Raw genomic sequence first — 25,626 nt, forward strand, 5'->3', positions numbered from 1 at the left:
GTTTGGAAACACAATAAGCCTGAGGTAGGTGACTCAGAGAAAGAATGGCATGGTAGAGAGAGCAAGGATTTTGGAGGTAGGCCAACCTGTGTTCAAAACAGGAATCTGCCATTACTAACAGTGAGACCACATATAAGATTATTACACCATTATGAGCTTCAGTTTCCTCATCTGTACAACTCCTAATCCAAGACTAGTCACAGGCCCACTGTACTTTTTCCTTAACACTTAGTTCATAGAATGTAGAAAGGCTGTTTACAAAATGACTGGTTTAATGAGTCTCCTCCATCACACTGTAAGTGCTTTAAAGGTAGGTACTATGTCTACTTGTTTACCTAGCACCATGCCTCATTTATATTTTATACAATATTTGATTTGATTTCACAATCATGGGAGGTGACTAGTACAAGTAGAACATCTTATTTGACCATCTTCATTGTTTAAATAAGGAAATTAAATATAAAATTTGTAAGTCACAACTAGAAGTTAAAGGAAATCAAATTTAAAAATTTTTTGGATTAATAAATTTCTATTTCAAAATCAACCTTTTTCTATCTCCTATAATATATAATCCCAGGGTTGTTTTGGAATATTTCCTTTCAGTTATAATCCTTCAACTTTAAAATTAAAGGCTAGTGATATCATATATCTATAATATAAATCTATTGATGTCATATAAAAAAAGAATTTACAGAAAAAACATTAAATGTATTTAGTCACAACATGTAATTATAAATGATAAAAGACACTCCAAATAGATGTGCCACCTTAAAAAACTTAAATCCAACTGAGACAGTATTTTATTTAGTGAAATGCTCCCCTCTCTGTTGCTAGTTTTCCAATAAATTTCAGAACAGCACTTCATATATTTTTGAAAAAAGTTTGCTTTTCCCCAATTTGCTCACCTTGGTACACAAAACTAAATAATGAGTATGCTGTAAAATGATGGCACATTATCTACTTTGTAAATCTCAAGACTACAAACTAAGAATCTGAATAACACGAATTTCTACACAAGTGTTAGTCCCAAATTCTCAATTCTCAATTCCCAACCATGACAAACCTCCTTCCCCCACTCCTCCAGAACCCACCTAGCATGGTTGTTAAGTATGTTCTCTAAATGGACAGTTCAGGAAACATATCATGCTCCTGCAGGGAAACAAATAGGATAGTAGATCTTTTACAAAAGTTTTAAAAACAAAACTATATATTCCAAATACAAAATGGAAAAATTTCAAATAACTATTTCAGATCATCTATGCTTTCTGTTAACAGAAATAATTGAGATATACTGATAGTAAGATACTTTAAGAGATAATCATGCTATCTTTGAGACTTTCTAAACAAAAAAAATTATTGCAGATAGAAAAAAGAGCCCTTCAAAGGTAATGATTAAATAGCTACTACACATATACACATAAAAATAATTACTAAATATATATTATATATATATTAAATAGCCACTACCTACTGGCCCATGGGCCAGGCATGATGCTAATCCCTTTACATACTCTTCTCAGATCCTCAGGTAGTTGTTATCCCCACAGATTAAAACTGGTACAAAATCCAACCTCATGATTGGAAAGACCCCTTAAAGCAGCAAGACATAATGGAGGAGGAAAGCCACAAATTCAAGCTCTTTCCACTTACAGGATGTGTTACCAAATTATTTAACCTGTCTGAATCTATTTCTTTGAAAAGTGGGAATAATCATTTCTCTAAGTGCTATAAACCACCTAGGTGAGTACTTGGGCTCTTAATCTGAAGTCTCCTCTTTCCCTTTGCAGATATCAGGTCTACATGACATAACCATATGTCTGCATACACACACACGCACACAACAAATAACAGCAATACATTAGCATACATTAGTTGTATACAGTATTAATAAAAACGGGAATGAGACAACTCTTGACCAAAGAAAGATTTCTGTGATGCTGATTTTTTTTAAGTTTCTTAAATAATGTCACATCTAACAACACATGTAACAGCTGAATAACTAATTTGTAATGAAGACTAAGCAATAGTTAAAATTTAACATTAACAGTTTTGGAAAATAGAGAAATTTATGACATCATTAAATCAGTTTTTATTGAAAAACAAAATATGATGTTCAGGTCACTTCAGGGATAAATTAAACCATACATTATAGTGACTGCCATTTACATGAGATTCCCAGTAATCATACTTGCTGCAATGATTACCCACTGACTTGTATTCATTATAACAAAGTACAAATAAACCAAATGGCCAAACAGCAACCCAAATATACCGTTTTAAGAGTTAAACACATTCTTAAAATTAAAATGCTAAAAAGTACCTAAGAGACTTAATTGAGGATCTCATCTTTCAAAAGATTTTGGGTTATGATGACCTAGATTAGTTCCAGGAGTAGTGCCTTGTTTACAAAATCTAAGATCTTGGAAAGAAGAAAATGTTCTAGCCTGTTTTTTGGCATCATTCATACTACATTGTTTAAAATGAGCTAGAACAGGGGTTATTTATAAGCTAAGCTACTAGACAAACACTTCGTCTAATAATATCTTGTACACACATAAGTCAGATTTAATAAGAATCAAGATCACGTATTAAGAATTCACTTTTAATCTCCTATATACTTTGTAAATTAATATCACCATCATTACATAAAATGTGTGCAGAGGTGCATATGGGTTTTTCTTTATGCATACTTCTTTTAAAGATATATTATGGGATGTTAATCTCCTGCTATTACAAAGAATGCTATGTTTGATTAATCTTAGATTGAAAACCAATCATACATTTGTATTATAATAATATAACATTTTATGACAAGTTTTTCCATGAAGATAATGGATCCCATATTTACCTGTCCCTTTGACAACTGCAACTTTGTGAAATAATATTTTGTAGATGAAGAAACTGAATCATAGAAATTGAGGTAGGTACCTTGTAAGAATCACCTACTCTAGGTTTAATTCCAAGTGCTGTGGTTTTTTTCCACAATTACTATTACTGATACATGTCATTATGTCTGCTAACAGAGACAAACAGTCATACAAATGACTGATTCTGCAGTTTAAATTCTGGAGAATGTTAACAAAAATCTGGTTGAGTGAAAAAGCTGTATGTGTATTTAGTCAATCTTGTGTAGCTTAAGGAGACTCAATCATTAAGTCCCCGAAGCTTTAATACTGTTTGCTTTGCATTTAACATTTTTTAAAACTTGCTTATTTGAAACTATTTTACGTTGGTTTTCTTCCAAGTGATATGACTAAACTCTTTTGGCTACCTCAAACTCCAGCATGTCTAAAACTGAATTAGTTTTCCTCTGAACAAGAGTCACCATTATTGTCAGTGACATCCTCCCAATTCCCTAAGCTAACAAACTTTGGAGAGAACCTACTCATTGACTGTGTGTTTAGTAAGTGCCTGGCACAACCACTTCACTCAGGTTATGTCATTCTAACAAAGTTATAAAATAGTGTAAAATACTATTACTATCCCAGTTTTAATCAATAAAATGGCAACTCAGAGTAAGTCAGCAACTTAAGCTTACACAGAGAAGATAACAAAATCAAATCTTGAACACTTTTAGTTCTAAGTGCTAAAACAATCTGTATAATTAATGTGCTATAAAATTAATATAAGGGGTTGAGACTATCATTTTCTTTTTAAATAAAGTAGAGAAAAGAAAAAAAAAATCAGTCATCATTGCTCATAGCAAGATTGGTAAATAACTTGTTTTGGGGCAGGGGTTGATAGGGATGTTGTTATGGGGCAGCAATGTGAAATGTCTAATTGTGGATTGCAGTCAAAAAAATGCTAAGGCCATTGCTCCATCTGACATTGTCTCTCAATTACTACCATCCCTCCCACTGTCTCCAAATAGATACTGGTTTTCATCATATCATATTCAACAAACATGGACTTTGGAAGCACAACAGCTGAAATTAGGTAGAATTGTACTAAATAGAGTTGGAGAAAATAGTCACTAGAGACTTACAGCCAAAATTCACATACATCACAGGCTGTCACCACTCAATTCTACAGGCCCTCTTTTACGAGAGGTGACACTACCAAAGACACAGATGTTCAGAGATCCCTAAGGATTCACAATGTACAAATGCTGTAACTACTGAATATAGCTTTCTGTGTAGAGGGAAACAATAGTTGTCTTTTCCCTTATATAAATGCTAGAGTCAACCTTTCTACGAGAGCTCTCCATTTTCAATGCAATTTCAGTTTGTAAAGTACTTATTTGAATACCTCAATAGTTTTTACCATTTTAGACCAGGAAGATTTTAACTGCAGCACCTAAGAGAGGAAACAACAGTAAGACCTCATAAACTGAGCGCCTCAACTGAAGCTTGCACTTACTGGGAATAATTTTTCATTCTTCATTCACAAAAACAAAACAAACCATCAAACATACATGCCCCCCTCCCATTCAAACTCAAAATATTGGAGACCACCACAAACAGAAAGGGATAGTGGAGGTCAGGCATGGTGGCTCATGCTCATAATTCCAGACTTTAGGAGGCTGAGACAGGAGGACTGCTTGAGGATAGAGTTTAAGACCAGGCTGGGCAACAGTGAGACCTCGTTTCTTAAAAAAAAAAAAAAAAAAAAAAAATTAAAAATCAGCTGGGCATGGTAGTGCACACTGTAGTCCCAGCTTCTCAGGGACTGAGGCAGGAGGATTGCTTGCACCCAGGAATTGGAGGTTGCAGTGAGCCACAATCAAGCCACTGTACTCCAGCCTGGGCAACAGAGCAAGAACCTGTATCAATAAACAAAAAAAGAAAGGGAGAGTAGAGTGTACAATTTCTGTAAGTTTGTACATGCCATCTGATACTCTCTTATTCCTCTGGGCCAGCTCCTCTACCCCCAAGTCCCACCTCTTCTAAAACATCACAGGGTAACCTCAGCTTCTGATTCACCTGTTGCCCCAGGAAGAAAGGACTTTGTTTTTTGTTTTTGTTTTTTTTTCAAACTACAAGTTTCTGAGGGCAGAGGCCATGTTAGTTCTTGCTCATCACAGTACTTCCAGCACATATGCCAGGCACATTGAAAGTGCTCGGTGAATACTTGTTTCAGTGAACAAGAGAGGAAGAATGGTCCAAATGTCTATGGTTTTACTATTTCTAACAGTTAAATTCTAAAATGTTGTCATATTTAACCAATAAGACTATATAATCACAACTATATTGCAGAAGGAAATATTCATAAGAATTCATATCACTTTCAAAAAGAACATTTTGTCAAAATATGGGTGTTTGGGAGAAATATTTTAGAAATAGAGCATTTCTAAAACAAAATCCAAGTGTTTTGTACTAAATCAAAACAAGCATCCCATGTTGTCAATCCCTTGATTTCAAACAAGGGCCCATGTAAATTACAAAATATTAGATGCAATATCCTACAAAACACAGCTGGGGCAAATTAGCTGTTTTAATCTATATTTAAGCTATCTAAGTACAGAATGATATATCAGTTAATGAAAGACAAGATTTGAGTGAACTAGCAGAACAGTAAAATGACTATTACGGTTATCATAAAATTCATTGTCCACTGAGGTGGGAGGTTTGCTTGAGGCCAGGAGTTCAAGACCTTCCTGGCCAACATAGAAAGACATTATCTCTAAAAAGAAAAAAAAAAAATGTATTAAAAAATTAAAGAGTAAAATTCATGATCCAAACAGTGGTAACACATTTAGAGTGAAAGGAGACCATTATGAAATAGGATTGGACACAGGGACAACAGGCATAAACCAGGACCATCCTATGTAGCATTTAACACAGCCCATTAAAATAGTGTGAACTTAATGGTACAGTTAGAGATATAAAACGGTTAAATATGTTAAATTTTTTAAGCGTGAATTTTATATTTCATGAAACTCACTGATAAAAGCCCAAACATAAAATTATGGTATCTTAGAACTTACACAGTTGTTAAGTAAGCAATAGGCACTTAATTTTTTATCAAGCATCTAATAAATACTAATTCTGTGTCAACTTGTCACAGGTGTGAGGAAAACAGCTGGGAAGAAGTCAGATGTCATCACTGCCCTTGAAGAACAATTATTGTAGTGAAGGAGACAGTATAAAATGAAGAAGGCCGGGCGCGGTGGCTCAAGCCTGTAATCCCAGCACTTTGGGAGGCCGAGACGGGCGGATCACGAGGTCAGGAGATCGAGACCATCCTGGCTAACAGGGTGAAACCCCGTCTCTATTAAGAAATACAGAAAACTAGCCGGGCGAGGTGGCGGGCGCCTGTAGTCCCAGCTACTCGGGAGGCTGAGGCCGGAGAATGGCGTGAACCCGGGAGGCGGAGCTTGCAGTGAGCTGAGATCCGGCCACTGCACTCCAGCCTGGGCGACAGAGCGAGACTCCGTCTCAAAAAAAAAAAAAAAAAAATGAAGAAATGAGGGAAGCACAAACTATCGTATAGTAGCTGGCCTTCTTGCAGTTCCTAAAGCATGCCAGACTTTCTAAATTCAGGACCTTTGCACATATTCCTTTGGCCTGGGATGTTCTTCCCCCTTACACAACTGGTGCCTTCTCATCCTTTGCTCATTTTCTCAGGGGCCTTACCTAACCATTCTAACCAAAGAGGACTTCTCCTTGCTCTCACTTAGCCACTCTCTTAGCCTTTGTATATTTCTCTCAGCGCACTTGGAATGTGTTTATCTTACATATTGAAGAGATGCTAATTTATTAACAATGATAGGCAAATTTATTGAGTATTTATTCAGAATCAAATACTATTTTGTTTTGTTTTTTTGAGACGGAGTTTTGCTTTTGTTGCCCAGGCTGGAGTGCAATGGCTCAATCTTGGTTCATTGCAACCTCCACATCCCAGGTTCAAGCAACTCTCCTGCCTCAGCCTCCCGAGTAGCTGGGATGACAAGCATGGGCCACCATGCCCGGCTAATTTTTTTGTATTTTTAGTAGAAATGGGGTTTCTCCTTGTTGGTAAGGCTGGTCTCGAACTCCTGACCTCAGGTGATCCACCCGCCTCGGCCTCCCAAAGTGCTGGGATTACAGGTATGAGCCACTGTGCCCGGCCCAAATACTATTTTCTAAGCACCTTATACGGACTACCTCATTTCCTCATTACAACAGCCCTTTAAGTAGGTACTATCACTAGCCTCATTTTTTATACATTGAAACTAAAGAAAAAATATTGTCCTCTATATTTCTAAATAATTAGTTTGTACTATTTCCTGATTTTTAAATTTGACAATTATTTCTAATTTCTTATTTCTTTATATCCATCTCTTTCTTAGCTTCCTAGTTTCAAGGATGAAATGTCTTATTCACTTTGAGTCTACTTATTACCATTCGACTTACTTCTAAGAGTATGCATGTATTACTTTGAGAACAATGTCAAAATATAATCACCTAGTCTGTTCCTTTCCCAGTTTCCTGATAAAAGCCAGATGATCATTATTTCATTTCTGGTGCCAGAACCTAGAGGCAACTGTGCTCTGCTAGAGGCTAGAAGTAATACCAAATACAGAAAATACTAAAACAACTAGCAGGGAATTTGAGTTTTACTTTTTTAGTTGGATAGGTTGCTTTTCTCCGGGTCGTATGTTTTCCCAACTATAAAAATGAAAGAAACTCACACACTTTAAGGATCTTTCCAACTGTGGTTTCTAGTGACAGAGTGATTTTGTGAGTAATTTCAGAATAACAAAATTATTTTCACATCCTGAACTTTTAAAGGTGGATTTAATACGTACTACTATGTAACCTGAATTTTGTTGTTGTTGTTAGCAACTTAGAGTACCCTGGTAAATACCTAAATTCTGCAGCATAAGCTATTACAAAAGGTACAGGCCAGGGTTAGACTACAACCTCCTGAACCACAGAAGTGTGCCTGCAGAACCTGCATTCAATCAACACAATAACTACTCAGAGGCACAGGGATGTTCTTTACCTCAATTTCTGAAAAGTTAGTATGCCAACTTAATGACACACATGCTCAGAGAAACAATATTTAAGAAAGGAGTTATGCCATCAGAAACCTTACAAGCCAGGCCAAAAAAAAAAAAGGAGTAATGAATGATCAAACCTTAGACCTAGAAGGAACCTCCAAAATGATCTAATCTAATCTCTTATCAGATGAGGCAACTGGTGGTCAAAGAGGTTGGTGATTATTCACACAGATAGTGGCAAACTAAGACTAGGAAACTGAGATTGCTTCTTAGTGCTCTGTCTACCACAAAATACTGAACAAACCTCACTCTTACGATCACCATTTTTTTTTAAAGCTTTAGTGTGAAAGTGTTTATCTGGTTGGGGAGAGAAGAAGATACATCTCTACTCCTAACACAGCTAGGAAAGCTTATCAGTATCACGGGGACTTCCTTCATTCTCAGACCTTACATGAAGCTGAAGGGTATGAAAGCCTCTAATAGAATTCAAACTTCTGCCAGCAATTATCTGGAATGAGAAATGGAATCTCCAGTTTTACTCTGTATTTTTCTTCCATTTGTTATAACACACAGCTATTTTAAAATAAATAGTGCAGCTTACTACTCTGACAAAAAGAGTATTATAAAACAATAGATACAGTATTGTTAGTATTGTGTACCATGTTAACATTCCCAAGAATTTTTGTAAAATAAAACACAAATCCTTCATACATTATAAACAAAGAATGGTGGCAAAGGGAAAAATAAATGGAGAAGAAAAAGATTTAGCTAACAGTAGATGTGTGTTAGGTATTTTTTATAACAGTAGGCCATAATGTAATTTTGAGAGCTAAAAACTGATTTTAAGACTGTCTGATACTAGCAAATGAATGAGGCTCAAACTCCTTATAGCTTAACATTCAAAACTCTAATCTCTCCCTATTCCAAAGCAACCCTTCCCATTCACATTAGTCTGTCTGTCGTCCGTTAAACATCGGAATTCTATCTTCACACCTTAACTCATTCCCTCTGATCAGAATGTTCTTCCTTCCATTCCCTTCCCTGCCCCAATCTCTAAATTTTTATCTATCCAAATCATACCAGTTTTTTAAGGATCAACTCAGCTGCTGTCTCTGCTAAGACAGTCCCAGCCCTAAATTAACTTCTCCAGCTGGAATTAATCATTCCCTATGACCTTTGATAAACATTACTTTTATCATTCATTCAGTTCTCAAATGTCCTGCATTATACTTACCTTCTTTCTTGGATTACATTTTCTATAGGGCAGAGAACATAATACATATCTCAGAGGTCATACCACAGAATGGTTCATCAATAAATACTACTGAATGAAAAGAAAAAATTTAGCCCAATGATCATGTGCACAAAACCATCACTTTTTTCAGATTACCTAAATGCTGCAAGATAAACTAAAAATAAGAGTTGTACATATTGTTAAGATGACACATATTACATGAATTTAACTATTTAATCAAAACTTTTTTTTTTTGAGACACGGTTTCACTCTGTCGCCCAGGCTAGAGTGCAATGGCTTTATCATAGCTCACTACAGCCTTAAATCCTCAGCTCAAGTGATCCTCCCATCTCAGCATCCCAAGAGCTGGGACTATAGGCTGGAACCAACAAGCCCAGCTAATTTTTATTTTTAAGTTTTTTTTGTAGAGATGGGGTCTCCCTATGTCATACAGGTTTGTCTTGAACTCCTAGGCTCAAGCAATCCTCCCACCTCGGTAACCAAAACTTTCCTTAGTGAGATATCAAAGAAGTTGGGAAATATTATAGTTGAAATAGACACACGTATCTACATAAAATGAATGCCACAAAAATTCAAATTCATTGCACAGCAAATTTGAATTCTATCCATCCAGAGCAGGCATACGTTTCTCTTTTTATCCAAGATTAGAGTAAGCTGAAACACTGTTGAATCAACAACAAAGGAAATCGATGCCAGAGTTTAACTTCACAGAAGGCCACTCTGCCTTGTGCTCCTTACTAAAGTAGGAAACCATGGATTGACAGCATCTGCAGTTGAGCACAACTGTCATGACAGCAAATTCTCATATAATTACACAGCACTAAAGACTTTAGACATTATCCCCCACAGATTTTCTAGATGTAAGTACTACTGTTAATAAACTTTATTATAGTTACAGTTCTAGAATCCTAGTTGGAAAAAGTAGATTTAGGGGATACTGGCCCTGTATCCTCAGTGTGACAACTTGTTTTCATAGAAAGCTGGTGCCCACCTTGTGCCCAGGCACTGAGCTGGATGCTAACATGTACTATTTCTTTCAATCCTCGCAGAAACCTTGAGAAAAGAATTGTTATTCCCATTTTTACAGATTTCCGGGCAATTAAGACATAGAGAGTTTAACTTTCCTAAACTCACCCAGCTAGTAAGTAATGATGCTGATGTTTGAACAGTGAGTTGTCCAGCTCCAAACCCATGTTCTTTCCACTGCCCTAACTGCCACACAACAATTCCTGAAAGTCAAATCAAGAATACCATCTAGAGTGTGGGCATGGTGGCTCACGCCTGTAATCTCAGCACTTGGGGAAGCTGAGGCAGGAGGACTGCTTAAGGACAGGAGTTCCAGACCTCGGCAACATAACAAGACCTGTCTCTATAAAAAATTTAAAAGTTACCTGGGCAGGGTGGTCTGTGCCTGTAGTTTTAGTTGCCTCGGAGACTGAGGTGGAAGGACTACTTGAGCCCAGGAGTTCAAGGGTGTAGTGACCTATGATCATGCCACTGCACTGCAGCTCGGGCAACAGAGTGAAACCCTATCTCTGGGTGGGGGAGGGGGGTCCAGGGGAAGGAATACCAGCCAGAAATTGACCAAAAGAAAAATCTATTGGAACAGAAAACCAAATATTGCATGTTCTCACTTGTAAGTGGGAGTAAACACTGAGTATACATGGACATAAAAGTGGGAACAATAGACACTGGGGACTACAAGGGGAACGGAGGGAGGCAGGTGCAGACTGAAAAACTACCTGTGGGTACTATGCTCACCACCTGGGTGATGGGATCATCTGTATCCCAAAACCCAAGCATCACAAAATACACTCATGTAATGAATCTGCACGTGTACCCCCTGAATCTAAAATAAAAGTTGAAATTACGGGGGTGAGGGGAGACTGAAGATTTCAGTTAGAATTTAGGTTGGGCATATAATGTTGGAGAATGAAAAGATGTCTACTATTTGTACGTGGAGGAAAACAAGATACAAATCAGATAGTAATTAGCCATTTTCTTTCAAGAATATCTATAATGTGAAATCAAATTTAGAATCGTTTGTGTGAGTTTTGCTCATACACTAAAGCTAACAAGAGTGTCAGGTAGGGGAAAAACTATTTTTATTCTCATATACTGTTGGTGACCAAAAATTGGCACTTTTTTACCATAATCAAAAAGTGTGATTTTATAATAATCAAAAAATGTTTGTATATACTGTGATCAAGTAATTCTACTTTTAGAACTTTGTCTGGAAAAAAATAAGGAAATACACCAGGATTTAAACTACAGGAATGTTTGTTACAGTGCTGTTTGTATTTGCCAAAACTTGGAGCTTAAGTATCCAACAAAAAGACTGTACACATGAAAACGGTTAGGATGATAAATTTTATGTTATCTACATTTTACCACAGTTAAAAATTAAAACATTAAGAAGTATAAATTGGCCAAATAACACAGGCATGCAAAAGTTAGCTATATAACCATTAAAGATACCATAATGGAAGAATAATGACATGAAAATACACAAATTATATTTGGTAAAAAATAGTTTGCTAAATAGTATATATGGTTTAATTAAAAAATATATTATTAATATGTACATACATTTATAGACTAGAAGGATACACACACTCACACCCCCAAAACGTGAACTGTCTAATCACAGAATAGGAGCATTACTATTATTTTGTCCCTTTCTTTTAGCTTATCTATATTTTGTACTTCTTTGACAGACTCATATTACTAGTGTAATTTTTAAGAGGATAGAAGACTGAAGGATGTTAATGTCTTAGTTTAGGGAAGCAATACATCTGAGGTCATGATTCCTCAAACCACAAACACTACATTAGCAAGAGACATTGCCAAAGGAGTCAAGAATTTTTCTAGTTGCCCCCCAGACTCACACACAGTACCCTGATGACTTATTCATCTGTATGTTTCCAGAACCTCGCACAATAGCTGATATGTAAACATAAATGCTTAGAGAATGAACAGCTGCTTATATTTACATAGCACTCTATCTTGTATATAGGGAGTTCATGTATATCATCTCATTTGATCCCCCAATAACCTTGTGAAGTGGGCATAAACATTCCCATTTAGAAGCAAAAAACTGACAGTGGAGAATTAGATCTTAGGGTTACTAAACTAACACATCTCAGAAAAGAGAATGCATAAAGTTGTCAAGTAATAAGTTTTATGCTACACCACAAAGATATTAAAATGCATGCAAGTGTTCATTCAACAGTAAACACTTATTGAAGAGCCTCTAAATGCCAGGTACCTGTCTGTGTATGGGGAAATGCAGCAGTGAACAAACAAATGCCACTAAATCCCTTCCCTGCCCTCATGAAGCTTATATTCCTGTTGGGGAGAGGGGAAAAGAAACAGAATATCAGGTTAAACAATGTTAAGAACTATGAGGAAGAGTAATGAAGAGTAAAGGGAGAATAAATTAGTTTTACTCTTCGAAGGATGGTCTGAGAAGGCTTCCTTGATGGCAGAAAGTCGTTAAAAAAAAAAAAAAAAAAAGGAGCCATGAGACTTATATTCTGAGAGAAGACATCAAATATAAAGGCCTCAAGGTGTCAAATGTGCTTGTAGTAACTAAAGAATAACAAGACCAATATGGCTAGACTGCAGGGAACCTTGGAAATCACTAGGAAATGAGGTCAGTCAGCCTGAGACTTTAGGTTTAAAAATATAATTCTTTAATGTGTTATCGATGAATAAAATCTGGAATTTCAACAACATTCACTTATCTCTTTAATCCATTTTGTCCAAATAATATTTAAAAGCTAGAGGAAAAATCTACTAAAATATTACTTAGCTGTTCTATTTACATGATCGAATTTTTTATCATATTCTTATGGTGTACTCCAAAACTTTTGTAAATGTTGTCTAACATCAGGGTCTAACTCAATTTCTGTAAAAGGAAGCAATGCACAACTTTAAAAGGCAATATGACTAAAGATGTTATTGGAACAACAAGGAAAACATGAGTATAGACTGTACATTAGATAGTAATACTATGAAAAGTATTAGATTTCTTGAATGTAGTAACTGTATTGCAGATATACAGAAGAATACTTTTATTTTTAGAAGACACATGCAGTGGTGTGGTGTTAAATGTTTAACAACTGGCTCAGAAAGGAAAAAAGGCCTTGGTTTGTAGCACTGCTAATTTCCATGGTATAAATACCGTTACCATGGCTGATTTCAAGTAACCAACTAGGTGTAGAGTTGAAATGAAATGTACACAATCAGCTTTTGCAAGCCAGTACCTGCCAGCTCTAGCATACTGCTGGATACATGTAGTATGTGGGGCTGAAGTGTCAAGATGTCTGCAACTTACACAAGTGGCCAACAGGTATATGAAGATATGTTCAACATTACTAATAACCAGAGAAATGCAAATCAAAACCACAATGAGATACAACCTTATTCAGGTTAGAACGGCTGGAGACAAAAGAAAACAAATGTTGGCAAGGATGTGGAGAAAAGGGGAACAGTTACACACGGTTGAGACTGTAAGTTATTACAGCCATTACGGAAAACAGGACAGAGGTTCCTCAACATATCAGAGATAGAACTACCATATCATCCAGCAATTCCACTACTGGGCATGTATATCCAAAGGAAATGAAATCAGCATGTTGAAGAGATATCTGTACTCCCATGTTTATTGCAGTACTATTCACAATAGCCAAGACATGGAATCAATCTCTGTCCATAAAGAAAATGTGGTACACACACACACGTGCATACACATAATGGAATACTATAGAGCCACAAAAGGAATAAAATACTGTCATTTGCAACAACATAAATGAGCCTGGAGGACATCGTGTTCAGTGAAATCAGCCAGACACAGAAAGACAAATACTGCAAGATCTCACTTTTGTGGAATCTTAAAAAAAGCTGTTATCATAGAAGCAGCGAGTAGAACAGTGGTTTCCAGAAACCGGGGAAGGCAAAGGAGAGAATAGAGAGAGGTTGATCAACAGATACAAAGTTACAATTAGATAGGAAGAATAAATTCTGGTGTTCTACTGCATAGTAGGATGACTGAGGATAACCCTAAACTATTGTATACTACAAAATAGCTAGAAGAGGCTTTTGAATTATCCCACCACAAGGAAATGATAAATGCATGAGGTGAGAGATATGCTGAATACCCTGATTTAATTATTACACAATACATATATGTATTAGAACATCATATTGGACCTCATAAATATATACAATTGCAATGTGTCAACTGAAAAAAGTAGCAGTTTGAAATAATAAACAAAAAGGCTTTGCATTAAAAATAGAAAAAATAGACAACAAAACTCCATGTCTATCCATCCCACCCACCTATCCCACCTACTTATATGGAGATACAACAAAAGTTGTAAAATGTTAACAATTAATCTATGAAAAGGTAAATGGATGTTAATCGTAGTATTTCAACTCCTCAGTGGGTTTGAAATTTTTAATTATAATAATGGTAAAGCAAGCAAAGTATGGTAACTTAGAGAAATCCTATGGTCAGTTCTTTTATAAAATGAATAATAATTTTTTGTATATCAGCATCCTTCTGTCAAACATACCAAATATGATACAGACCTTTAAAGTTATTTTAAGACCAAAACAAACAAAAAGTTTGTCAATATCAAGGGCTAAAATTGTACATTCTCTTACTGTTAAAAATTTAAGTAGAAATGGCCAACTAGATAATGATCTCTCTCACAAACCATGATCTCTCTTCACAAAAGAAAATTGCTAATGTGATGGAAAATGTAAATGCATTTTCTAGATGTTAGGATAAAGTTTTATAAATAGCCTAATTTCAGATACTGATGCTAAATTAATTCCATTCAGGAATATACATTTGGTTGAGTGGGAAACCAAAATATGAAAACTTTAAATATTAATTTATTTATTCCCAAATACAGATTGGTCATGTTCCCAAAAGCGGTATGTTTAAGTTTGACCATTATTTAGGCTTAAATATTACTGACAAGCAACATAAGTTATGATTAGATTCCCAGAAGAGTCTACCAAAGGTTTCTTAACCTATAATGGCCATCTTGCAGCATCATGGAACAAATCTAAATTCTGGGTCACAGAAGCAGAAGGCCCATGCTCCAAGCACTGTATTAATCCTAGGTAATACTCTGAAATAAAGAAAAAAGCAATTTTGGGCAACATCTCACCGCTCTGTATTTTCCATCAGCCTCTTTCTAGTTCCCACCTCTGCCTCACTCTCCGCCCTGATGCTGCTCTAAACTGTTCATTATGGTCTACTATCACCCAGAAACAGTGGGTTGTGTTCCGAATTACCTACTTTCCCTCTCCCATTGCATTTGCATTAAAGATTGGGTAGTTCAATGCTGGTTTTGATTTTTTTCTATGTGGTTGTATATTTCAGAAGACAAAGTTGAAAGTGACATAATAAGTGTCCATTGATCTTTTATGCTTGTTACAACTAGTTTTCAAAACGGAGTTCTGAAACACTCATTTCCTCAGTGCAGCTGTTCCAAGTTGTGTATTCTTGTTAGCAGAGGAAACCACTCAGCAATCCCTACCCAGTGCTAGGCATATGTTAAGTGCCAAACCATATGTTCTCAGTTTACCTTTCCCACAAGGCTTAAGGTTGATGGTATTAGAGCAAAAAGACAAAACCGTTGTTCAGAAAGGCTGTGTAATTTTTTCAAGGTCATTTGGCTGGTAAGTGCCGAAGTCAGAATTTCAATCTAAATCCGATCCTAAAAGCTTAGTGTCTTAACTTTTCTTGCATTATAGTACGCTGCTAAAAGGAAACCATTTAAACTAAAATATGACCATCATTTCAACCATCCTTGAAAAATGTATAACTAAGTATACATTTATTAATCCAAGTGGATCTCTAGTTTGGTATAATTTCTGTCAGGATAGCAAGAGGAAACTAAAAGTTATAAAATCCTCATACTGTGTGAATAGCACCAACTAAGATGCAGCTGGCTGTGTTTGGGAAGACCTGGCCCTTTGCTCATCTATACAAATAATCCTGCCCACAGAGTAAATTAGTCCACATTTATATAGCATTTCACAGCTTACTATGTTCTTTGACACATTATCTTAGTTGAAGCTCTCAAGCAACACCCTTGGCCAGCTACATCTTCCAGATAAGAAAACAGGTTTGGGACTTAGTCCAAGAATGGGTCCCAAATCTAAACTATAAATCCTTTGAGTTTTTTTCCTATTACTCTATCCGACTTGTACTTTCTTATACTCATAAACCTGAGGTTTACCAATTTGAACATACAGACATTCTCCCTCTCTCTCAGAAACAGCAACAGGAGCAAATTCAGCACAGGGGGTGGACGTCAGAGAGCTTCTAGCAAATGTTTGTGCATGAATCATCTGTTAGTCAGATGTATATAAACTGGAAACTATTGTCACCAAACGGCTTTTGCCTACTTTGAAGATATTTTATAGTGTTTTAATTCCATAAGATATGATTAATTAAGAAATATAATCTTTATTTTATTTTATTATTTTTTTTGAGACTGAGTCTTGCTCTGTCGCCCAGGCTGGAGTGCAGGGGCGTGATCTCGGCTCACAGCAAGCTCCGCCTCCCAGGTTCACTCCATTCACCTGCCTCAGCCTCCTGAGTAGCTGAGACTATAGGTGCCCGCCACCATGCCTGGCTAATTTTTTTTTTTATTTTTAGTAGAGATGGGGTTTCACCATGTTAGCCAGGATAATCTTGATCTCCTGACCTCATGATCCACCCGCCTCGGCCTCCCAAAGTGCTGGGATTACAGGCGTGAGCCACCGCGCCTAGCGAAATATAACCTTTATTTAAGTAAGTTATGGACAGTATCCTTCAATGTATTTCCAAAAAATTGTGTATAAAATTGTGATAAGAACCTAACAGTCATTAACTCAAACCAATCCCTAAACTGGCAGAATTTCAGCTGGTATCAGTAAAACAGTCAAAGATTGCTACCCAGCTGCTCCTATTCCTATCTGCTCCACAAACACTGAGACATACAAGTCTTCTTTCATTTAACAAATATGTATTAAACACCTATGCACCTACCATGTACAAGACTGCTTACTAAATGATGGGAATACAGGTGTGAATAAGAGACAAGGTTTCTGGACTCACAAAACTTAAAATCTAGCTGTAGAGACAGACAATAAACAAAAGAAATTACAAAATGTTGTCAATGCTATGAAGGAAATACAGGCTGCTCAGACACAAAATAACAAGGGATATCTCATTTAATAAATTACAGCAATTAACATTCACTGAGCACTTTAGATAGGGTAGTGACAGAAAACCTCTCTGAAAAAATGACAGTTAAGTTCTATAACAAAAGAATGACATGGAGCCGCCAATGTGATGACTGGGGAGAAAGGCTTTCTAGGCAGCAGGAATTGCGCATACAAGATCCTGAGTGGTAATTAAAAACCTAAAAGGCAGTTAGTGGGGCTGGATATGGTAAACAAGGGGAAGAGATGAGTATCTTTTACATGGAAAGGGAAATATGAGAAATCTCAACTCAAATCATTACTAGGAATTGTGGTATTACACATGGGCTCTTAGTCTAATATTTTTGATTATCAACTGGCATTTTTTACCTATTCCATCCTGTTTTACTTAAGTAAGAGTCTGGGCCAGGTGCAATGCCTCACACCTGTAATCCCAGCACTTTGAGAGGCCAAGGCAGGAGGATTGCTTGAGCCCATGAGAGTGAGAACAGCCTGGGCAACATAGTGAGACCCCATCTCTCAAAATAAATAAATAAATAAATAAATAAATAAATAAATAAATAATAAGACAATTAGCCAGGCATAGTGGTGTGCACCTGTAGTCTCAGTTACTCTGGAGGTTTAAGCAGGATGATCTCTTGATCCCAGGAGTTGGAGGCTACAGTGAATTATGATTGCACCACTGTACTCCAGTCTGAGTGACAGAGTAAGACTCTGCCTCATGAAAAAGAAAAAGTCTTACGTGAAGAGCTATTCTGATTTTTCACCTATTTGAGCCAAGACAGAATTAACTATTAACAAATTGACTTTGGTTTACCTACTAAGAAGTACTGTTTCCAAGTACTACAATTTTGCCTTTTCATTATCGAAAAAAAAATCAGTATTATTAGTCTGAGTTTAATATTTCCAGTTTTTAAAATCCCCAGCCTCAAAAAGGGTGAAAACATTTTCATAATTAGATCCAAAGGCGAGAAAGGCAAAAGAATAAATATAAATATTCTTTAACAACTAATTTTTTTCTCCTTTTGTTCACAATGCAGAATGCTCAGACCCCATGGGTTTCTTCAGTTCTTGAAGAGAACATCAATTTTTAAGTCACTCTCCTTATATACACATTTGCCTCTCAGTTCTGCCTTCCAATTATCTTTTTTTCTCATTCTTCAAAGAAATGACAGAGTTTAGTCCACTGAATCATTTCCTTCTTACTGGATGACAGGCAAAAACACAGACGGGGTATTTCTATGTCAACCCCTTTAGTATCTGAATCTCAGAAGTTGTATCAAGCCAGTGATTATTTGACAGCTACTGATGTCAAGACTCATCAACATAAATGGATGAAAGACCAACAGTAGCCAGCTTTTAACTTGAGATCACAGTGAATATACAAAACATGCAGCTGAATTAGCCCCCTTCTTTTGTCTTCCTCAGCTTTCACTAACTGACTGGCTTCTTCTTTAGAAAATGTCCAAAAATAATAGTTTATATTTGAATGCTAAGTGTCAGCCACTGTTTTAAGCACATCACATACATTAATTTAATCCTCAAAATAACCATGAGCTGAGGTACTATTACTTTCCCTATTGTAAAGATAAAAGCTGAGGCAGAGAGGATACGCAGCTTTCCAAGATCACAGTACTTACCAAAAACCTGTTTTGAGTTTTCCTCAAGTATTTTTAAACCACTTTGGTCCCAAAATCTTATGGTATTTTAACATTAGTTACTGCTACCAGTCAGGGAGCTTAAGAGCATATGCTCAAGTTCACTTCACATTTGAGCATGCCCTTTTATTAGCTGTGTAACCTTGGGTAAGTTAACAAACTTCTCTCTGTGACTCAGTTTCATTTATCCATAAAACAGAGATGACAACAGCATCTATTTCCTTGAGTATCTGTGAGGATTAAATGAGTTATATATGTGAAGTACTTAAGACAGTGCCTGGCACATGGTATGAACAAGTATTAGCTATTGTTATTCATACTATCACCACCACCTCTACCTGGGAATTTAGCAAAAGGCTGCTTTATTTAATCTAGTCAATATTTCTTCTACAACATCTGCCATTTCTTTTGTTTGACTTACATCAACTAACAATGAACTATTCTTAGCAAGCAATGCACCTAATTGCTTTGCTACATTTTTCTAGTCCTTAACACTTCTTTCCTCCTATTTCACCTGCCTAGGAGTGAATTGTTTGAGGTTAACAGGGTTGCATTATGCTACAGTTAAGTTCATAAACCACTGGAATTCTAAGGCTAATGTCTACATTTGTAATATAGCCAATATGGAGGAAAAAACTAAGCACTTCTCTGTTTTAACCTCAAAAACAAAAACCCCAAAATAGTGTGGTGTTTTGTGGAACACATTTTGTACTAATAGTTTTAACTTAAAGATCAATAGCCTACAATGTTTTTGAATATGAATTGTAACAGTAGATTTAAATTACTAATTTATTGATGATTTATTTTATAGGTCTTAATCTTTCATAGCAGTTTTGATAAGCTCAGCTATCAAAAATACAAAATTAGAAATACATTTACAACATAACCTAATATGTTTTTAATTACTTCTACACTAAGACCACATTTATTTTTAAATAGAGATAGGGTCTTGTTATGTTGCCCAGGGTGGTCTTGAACTCAAGGTGGTCTCGGTCTCAAGCTCAAGCTATCAACCTGCCTCAGCCTCCCAAAGTGCTGGGATTACAGGCATGAGTCACCGCAACAGGCCATGGACCACACTTTAGACTTCTCTTGAAACACCAGCTATTCAATATACACACAGATCTAGAACCAGGTCCAAACTTGTACATCCCTGAGTCAAAGGTGGAATAACATTAAATTTTCCAGTTGCCCAGCTCTAGTCAGCTGTTAACATCACTTAAAAATCTAATTATTCCAGAAAGCTTAGTCCACCCATGTCATCCTTGACATATAGAAGTCATAACTGTAATAGCAAATGACAATATAAAGAAACACATTATACATATACTGCAAGTATCCTTCTGTAGCTTTTATATTTTCTCAGATAACTATATATTGAAAAATTATTAATCTGCTCGAGCCTTAGCAGGTTGAACACTATGAATGCAAAACAAAACAAAATAGCGTTAGGTTATTAAACATTTCATTATTTCTTCTGTTGAGTGTATCTTATAACTGACCAATATATAAGCATCTATAGTATTTATTTAGCATAATAAATGCTATTATTTATTTAATATCTGCTATGTGCCAATCACTGTCATATTTCATTCTAACTGTGAGAAGTTGGAATTATTCCCATTTTACAGATAAGGAAACTGAGACCCTTAGAGGTTATGTGATGAAGATTAGAGAGCAAGCAAATAATGGAACAAGTATAAAAACACAAAAGCTTGTGCTAATGACAATATCTAAGACTCATCTTTGGCAGTGTTACCCAAGTAATGTTATATTATTGTTTAAAATTAAATTTTTTACCTTTACAGTGAAATACTATTGACTATTGTGAAATGTAGCTATCATGCTATACCATAACATCTTATTTGAAAATATAGTAGAAACTCCTGATCTTCAGATAATTTTTTCTATTGGCTATCAGTTTGTTTTTATGGAGGGTATAGAGAGCAGAATTGACCAATGCTCCCCATACCTTCCATAAAAACAGACAGTCAATAGAAAAAGAATTAAGCTTTTTTTCCTGACCCCCACCTTAGACTTTTACTGTTAGCCAACCAACTATCACACTCAATCATGTAGGATAAGAGGCTATTGTATTTATTTAGAAACTTTAACTCTTTGAGGTACAGCTGTGTCCCATGAAACTAGTATCTGAGTCTCTACATTAAAATTCACACTTTACTCACATTTTGAATGAGTAGCTGAGAAGTTCTCCTATTTATGTTCATCTTATAGAAAACTTAGTGTTAAGTATAGTTATCTAATTCTCTAGCTTAGAGACTAAAAGCAGGAAAATTAAAAGGTGGCAAGGATAAATATATTAACAAAAACTATTGACATCCAGGGAACATAAAAATCAGAATAAAAAAGATAGGCTGAGATAGTTTAAACTAGAGACAAAAAAAAACTCAAACCAGAAGCATGAACATTTTTAAAATGTCTCCATATATCATGATTACAACTGAAAATATTTTGACGTTTAAAAAGTTTCAATTATCCAGAAAAGTAATTTATATAGGATAGTTCTTTAGATACCAATGTAGTTTAAAAAAAAAAAATGAAGTATAACTGTTTTCTTGTTAAGAGTTGTCCATAACTGTGCCTTTCAAATTGCAGGTCATCATGACCCATTAATTGGTGAAGAAATCAATTCAATGGGTGGTGACAGCAATTTTTCAAAACGTAAAACAGAATAGAAAATACAACACTCCATTGCGCACAGTAAGGGTAAGTACATTTGTGAAAAGCTTATTTCAGTATTTCTGTACTAGTTTGCTAAGTAAAAGATTACTTACACAGGTCTTAGTAAAAGAAAAAAAAAAGCCATAGGTCTAAAGGTTTATGTTATTATTATGGAATATAATCACAATACTAAACTCACAATCCCATCATCTTTACCCGAGAATGCTAAAGAAAGCTACAATTTTTAAGGTGAAAACTTCTTTGGAAATCTTGATGAATAAATTTGTTTGCCCTAAAAATCTGTATCAGTACACCACTAAACATTTTATTGTGTTTAACACTCGTTTTGGCTGCAAATACTATTTTAAAAACTGCTTATGACTGTAAAGCAACTTTTCAAAACAATTCAAAATAAATAGTGACTTTGATTTTATTTGCTTGTTTATTCTGAGATTCAATTACTAACCTTGGTGCCATTTTTCCAAAGTCATTGATGTAATCTAAAAATCTAAACTTGGTATATTCTACACAAGGAACCTGCTCATGAGCAATACACTTACTAATACTTGATACACACATAGCTGCTGCCTAATTGTATATCATAGCCAACACCTAAAACTAATTTAACTCACTAAATTAAGTACGGTTTTCTCCAATTCCTTCTGGTGCATTTCAATAGACCTATTTTACCCAGAGAATTTGTCTAATTACTTTGAAAAAATATATGGAAAAATAACCAGTTTAATATATATAAATTTTAAAATAAGCATCTAATTCGTTGGATAAATTAATATTTGCAATCCTAAAGACTTGGATTTGGAAGGAAATCTGTCATCTAGTCCAGCCCCCTACCAAATAAAATAATCCCCACTTCACAGTGTTCCTTGGAATCAAACTCATATCTGACGGAAAAGCTCTCACTACCAACCATTATTATATTAACATTTTCTAAAATTGGTTCTTGCCATTAATCAGAAGACTGATTAAACAATTACCTTGAAATCCTTGAAAAACAGTGTATATAATATTCTTACAAATCCTGAAAATACAGGTTTAAAAAGGAAGTGACATTTACTTATCACTAGGGATTTCAGTGGCCCAAACTGTCCATATGCTGGTATACTGAATACTGGAGTACTCTGCAAACTTTTGGAGTTTGCTTAAAGCACAAAAATCAACTAATCAAAGTAGTAATAAAATAATACTTATCAACTCAAAATCTTAAGTTTTCTCTTCATTTTATTAAGTTCACATTCAAGTTTAAAAAGCTTATGAACTTCTTGAAAGCTGAAGTTAATTGACTGCCTAAAAACGAGCAAGTACAACTCTAAAATACCTGTATTGTGGCAACAGATACAAATACAGTTCTTTACTTTCATTTTGAGATACACTAGAATCTCTCTTGAAGCTACTGTTTCAGAAGCACTTTTGTTAAAAAAGCTTAACCTTCTCTTCCATATGCCTTTCTCTACCTCACCAGCTGGAATCTGTCACAAAAACAGATAATCACATATGATACAGAAATAGTTGATCCTACTGCAGAATTAGGTTAACACTTCTAAATTGAGGCATAGAAAAGAAGGGGGTGGGGGAACAAGCCCTACTTAAATAATTTACCTCGGTCTGGCTTCATTTTCACATCCAATTTTCACCCAAAGTGCTGTGAAATGCACGTGTGGGTTCTTTCAACAGGCTCGCCGCTGATTCTACGGCTTCTGCTTCGTTTTCAAAATGCTGAAAGAGATAAAAATAAAATTAATCTGGCCCTATTCTAATACCCGGACCTTGCAAGTAAACTACTGTTAAGTTAGGCCTCTTCCTGGCACCAACTGCGGTGACAGCACCCTCGGCTGGTCTGAAAAAAGCAAAACTCTCTTTGCACCGCCTCCCCCATCTCCTCCGGATCGAGCACCCTCTTCCCTGCCTCTGTGCTCTCCAGGCCAATGTGTCCTTCTCTGACACACAGTCTCTGAACCAAAGCGGGATCTATTTATAACCTGGAGGTACAGGCAAGAAGAAGAAAAAGATTCGAGCAACACAAACTAACCCCTTCGTACAAAAACGCCTCTGGGAACAGAGGCACCTCCGCAGGGCTGGTATGGAAATTCTTCCACCTGGTGCCTGGGCGCAGCCAACTCTTCCAGTCCCCTGCGCCTCCCGAGCGCTCCGCCCGCCCCGCCGGGCCTCACCTGTGTAATTACCCTCTGGCTAGCCTTCCTGCGGCAACCGCGGCCAAGTTTACACAGAAACCCGAGTCACCTCCTCCTGCCCAGCCCCCAGCCCCAAACGAACTCTTCCGGGCTGTCCCGGGGCGACCCTACCAACTCCCAACCAGTCCTCCGCGGCCGGCTCCGGGGGAGGTGTTTACAGCCGGGGGCTTGCCCCCTGCTCTGCGCAGCCCCTTCCGTCCCGCCGCGGCCCCGGATTTCCTTCAGCCCCGCCGCACCGAGCGCCGCGCCTGCCCCTCTCCCTGCCGGAGAGTTGTTTTCATGGCGCTCTCGGGCTGGCCGGCTCCTCGGCTCCCTCGGCCGACCTCTGCTGACTAACTCGCTCTCCTCTCTCGTCCCAATCCCGCCTCCTCTTGGCACTTCTCTCCACCGCTCGCCCAGCGGCTCACATCACACTCCCACCTCAGACCTCAGGCTCCGAGAGGCGCAGGGCCGGCGGGAGCGGAGTGTGGAGCGCAGCGGCCCCAGGGGCTGCCTCAGGGGACCGTGGGGACCCGAGACGACCAGCCCGAAGCGGCTCCCCGGCGCCCCTGTGGCCATCCACCCGCGCCTCAGCCACCGCCTCGCTCCGCTCCCTACGCTCAGCCCCTCGCCCTGCCTGACTGACGCCGGAGCCCCGCGGCCCCCGGGCTTCCCCCGCCCGTATCTCCAGCCGGCCCTCTTGCCCAGAGCTTCTGCCAGCTCCTTGCCCGCCCGCTGTCTCTAGCTCTGGCGCCCGAGCTCCCCGTCCCCCTCGCTCGGCCAGTTCTTTCTCTGCTGTTTGCCCTGTCAAAACACTGCCTGGGTCACGTGTCCCAACAACAGCCAACCCACCCCGCTCGTCACTTCCTCCCCGGCGGCCTCCGCGGCCCTGGCGCCCAGTTGCTATGGCAATGCCGCCGCTCGCCCCGGGGCGCTAGTTTGGGACCGGGTTTTCGGTGCAGGTGCTCGGCGGGTGCGACGGCGCTGGAGATGGCGGCCGGGAGGCACCGGCGGAATACGGAAAGCCTGAGAGGTCCCAGGCACTTCGGCTGCTCCCCCAGCCGGCCCAGGCGCGCCTGGATTCTGAGACTAGGAATCGGAGCTGCGCTATTAGAGCGCAGGGTAACTGGGGAGATGTCATCCAAGGGCCTGCCCCAGACGTGGAGGATAATTATAGTCTCCTCCTCCTCCTCCTCCACACGGGATGCTGGCGCAGAGTTGTGATCGAGCCCCAAGTGGATTGCAGCGCATAATGGAACCCGGGTGTAATGTGGCTGGGACAGGAGGGTGGGCAGCTATGCGGGTCAGGGAGTGGGATAATTTAAGAACAGGAAGCCCACCCCCACCCTAGATTTTCCCAAATCACTAAGGATTTTAGTAGGATTCAGAACCCAAGCTTCCAAGACACTGGCTGTGCTAAAAATAATCTTCATAACTTCTAAAACACTGACTCATGGGCAGGAGGACACTTTGACAGCATGTTATTGTTGGGGAGCTGTAATTTTGTTGTTGTGCTATAGCAATGTGACATGATGACATTTCGTGTTGTGATGTTGTCGTCATTCAAACACAAACAGATGACAAGAATCTGCTGTACTTTAAAAAAACCCAATCTTAACAAGCGCTGCAGCTATTAGCTACTCAATCTGTAGACAAAGTACATCTGGGGCATGAGCCCAAATGGAG

At 37.7% G+C, this 25,626-nt stretch overlaps 1 protein-coding gene across 3 annotated transcripts in view; it reads right to left on the bottom strand.

Moving 5' to 3' along the window:
• FAM214A (family with sequence similarity 214 member A) overlaps positions 1-24,741 on the bottom strand; it is a 100,079-nt gene extending 75,338 nt beyond the window's left edge. Inside the window, exons 1-2 of one of the 3 annotated variants that reach the window (XR_003120235.1) lie at positions 23,799-24,003; positions 23,369-23,485 (exon numbers count right to left, since the gene is read on the bottom strand). Coding sequence is in view for 2 of the 3 variants with exons in the window: in XM_025390555.1 (XP_025246340.1) it covers positions 23,369-23,384 (16 nt within the window). In the remaining variant the exon portion in view is untranslated. Of the gene's footprint in view, positions 1-23,368; positions 23,486-23,798; positions 24,004-24,197 lie in introns of those variants that run through there. The other 2 variants (XM_025390555.1, XM_025390553.1) reach the window with 2 other exon arrangements.
• Positions 24,742-25,626: the final 885 nt, after the last annotated feature.

Source organism: Theropithecus gelada, chromosome 7a, assembly GCF_003255815.1.
Source record: "Theropithecus gelada isolate Dixy chromosome 7a, Tgel_1.0, whole genome shotgun sequence".
NCBI lineage: Eukaryota > Metazoa > Chordata > Mammalia > Primates > Cercopithecidae > Theropithecus > Theropithecus gelada.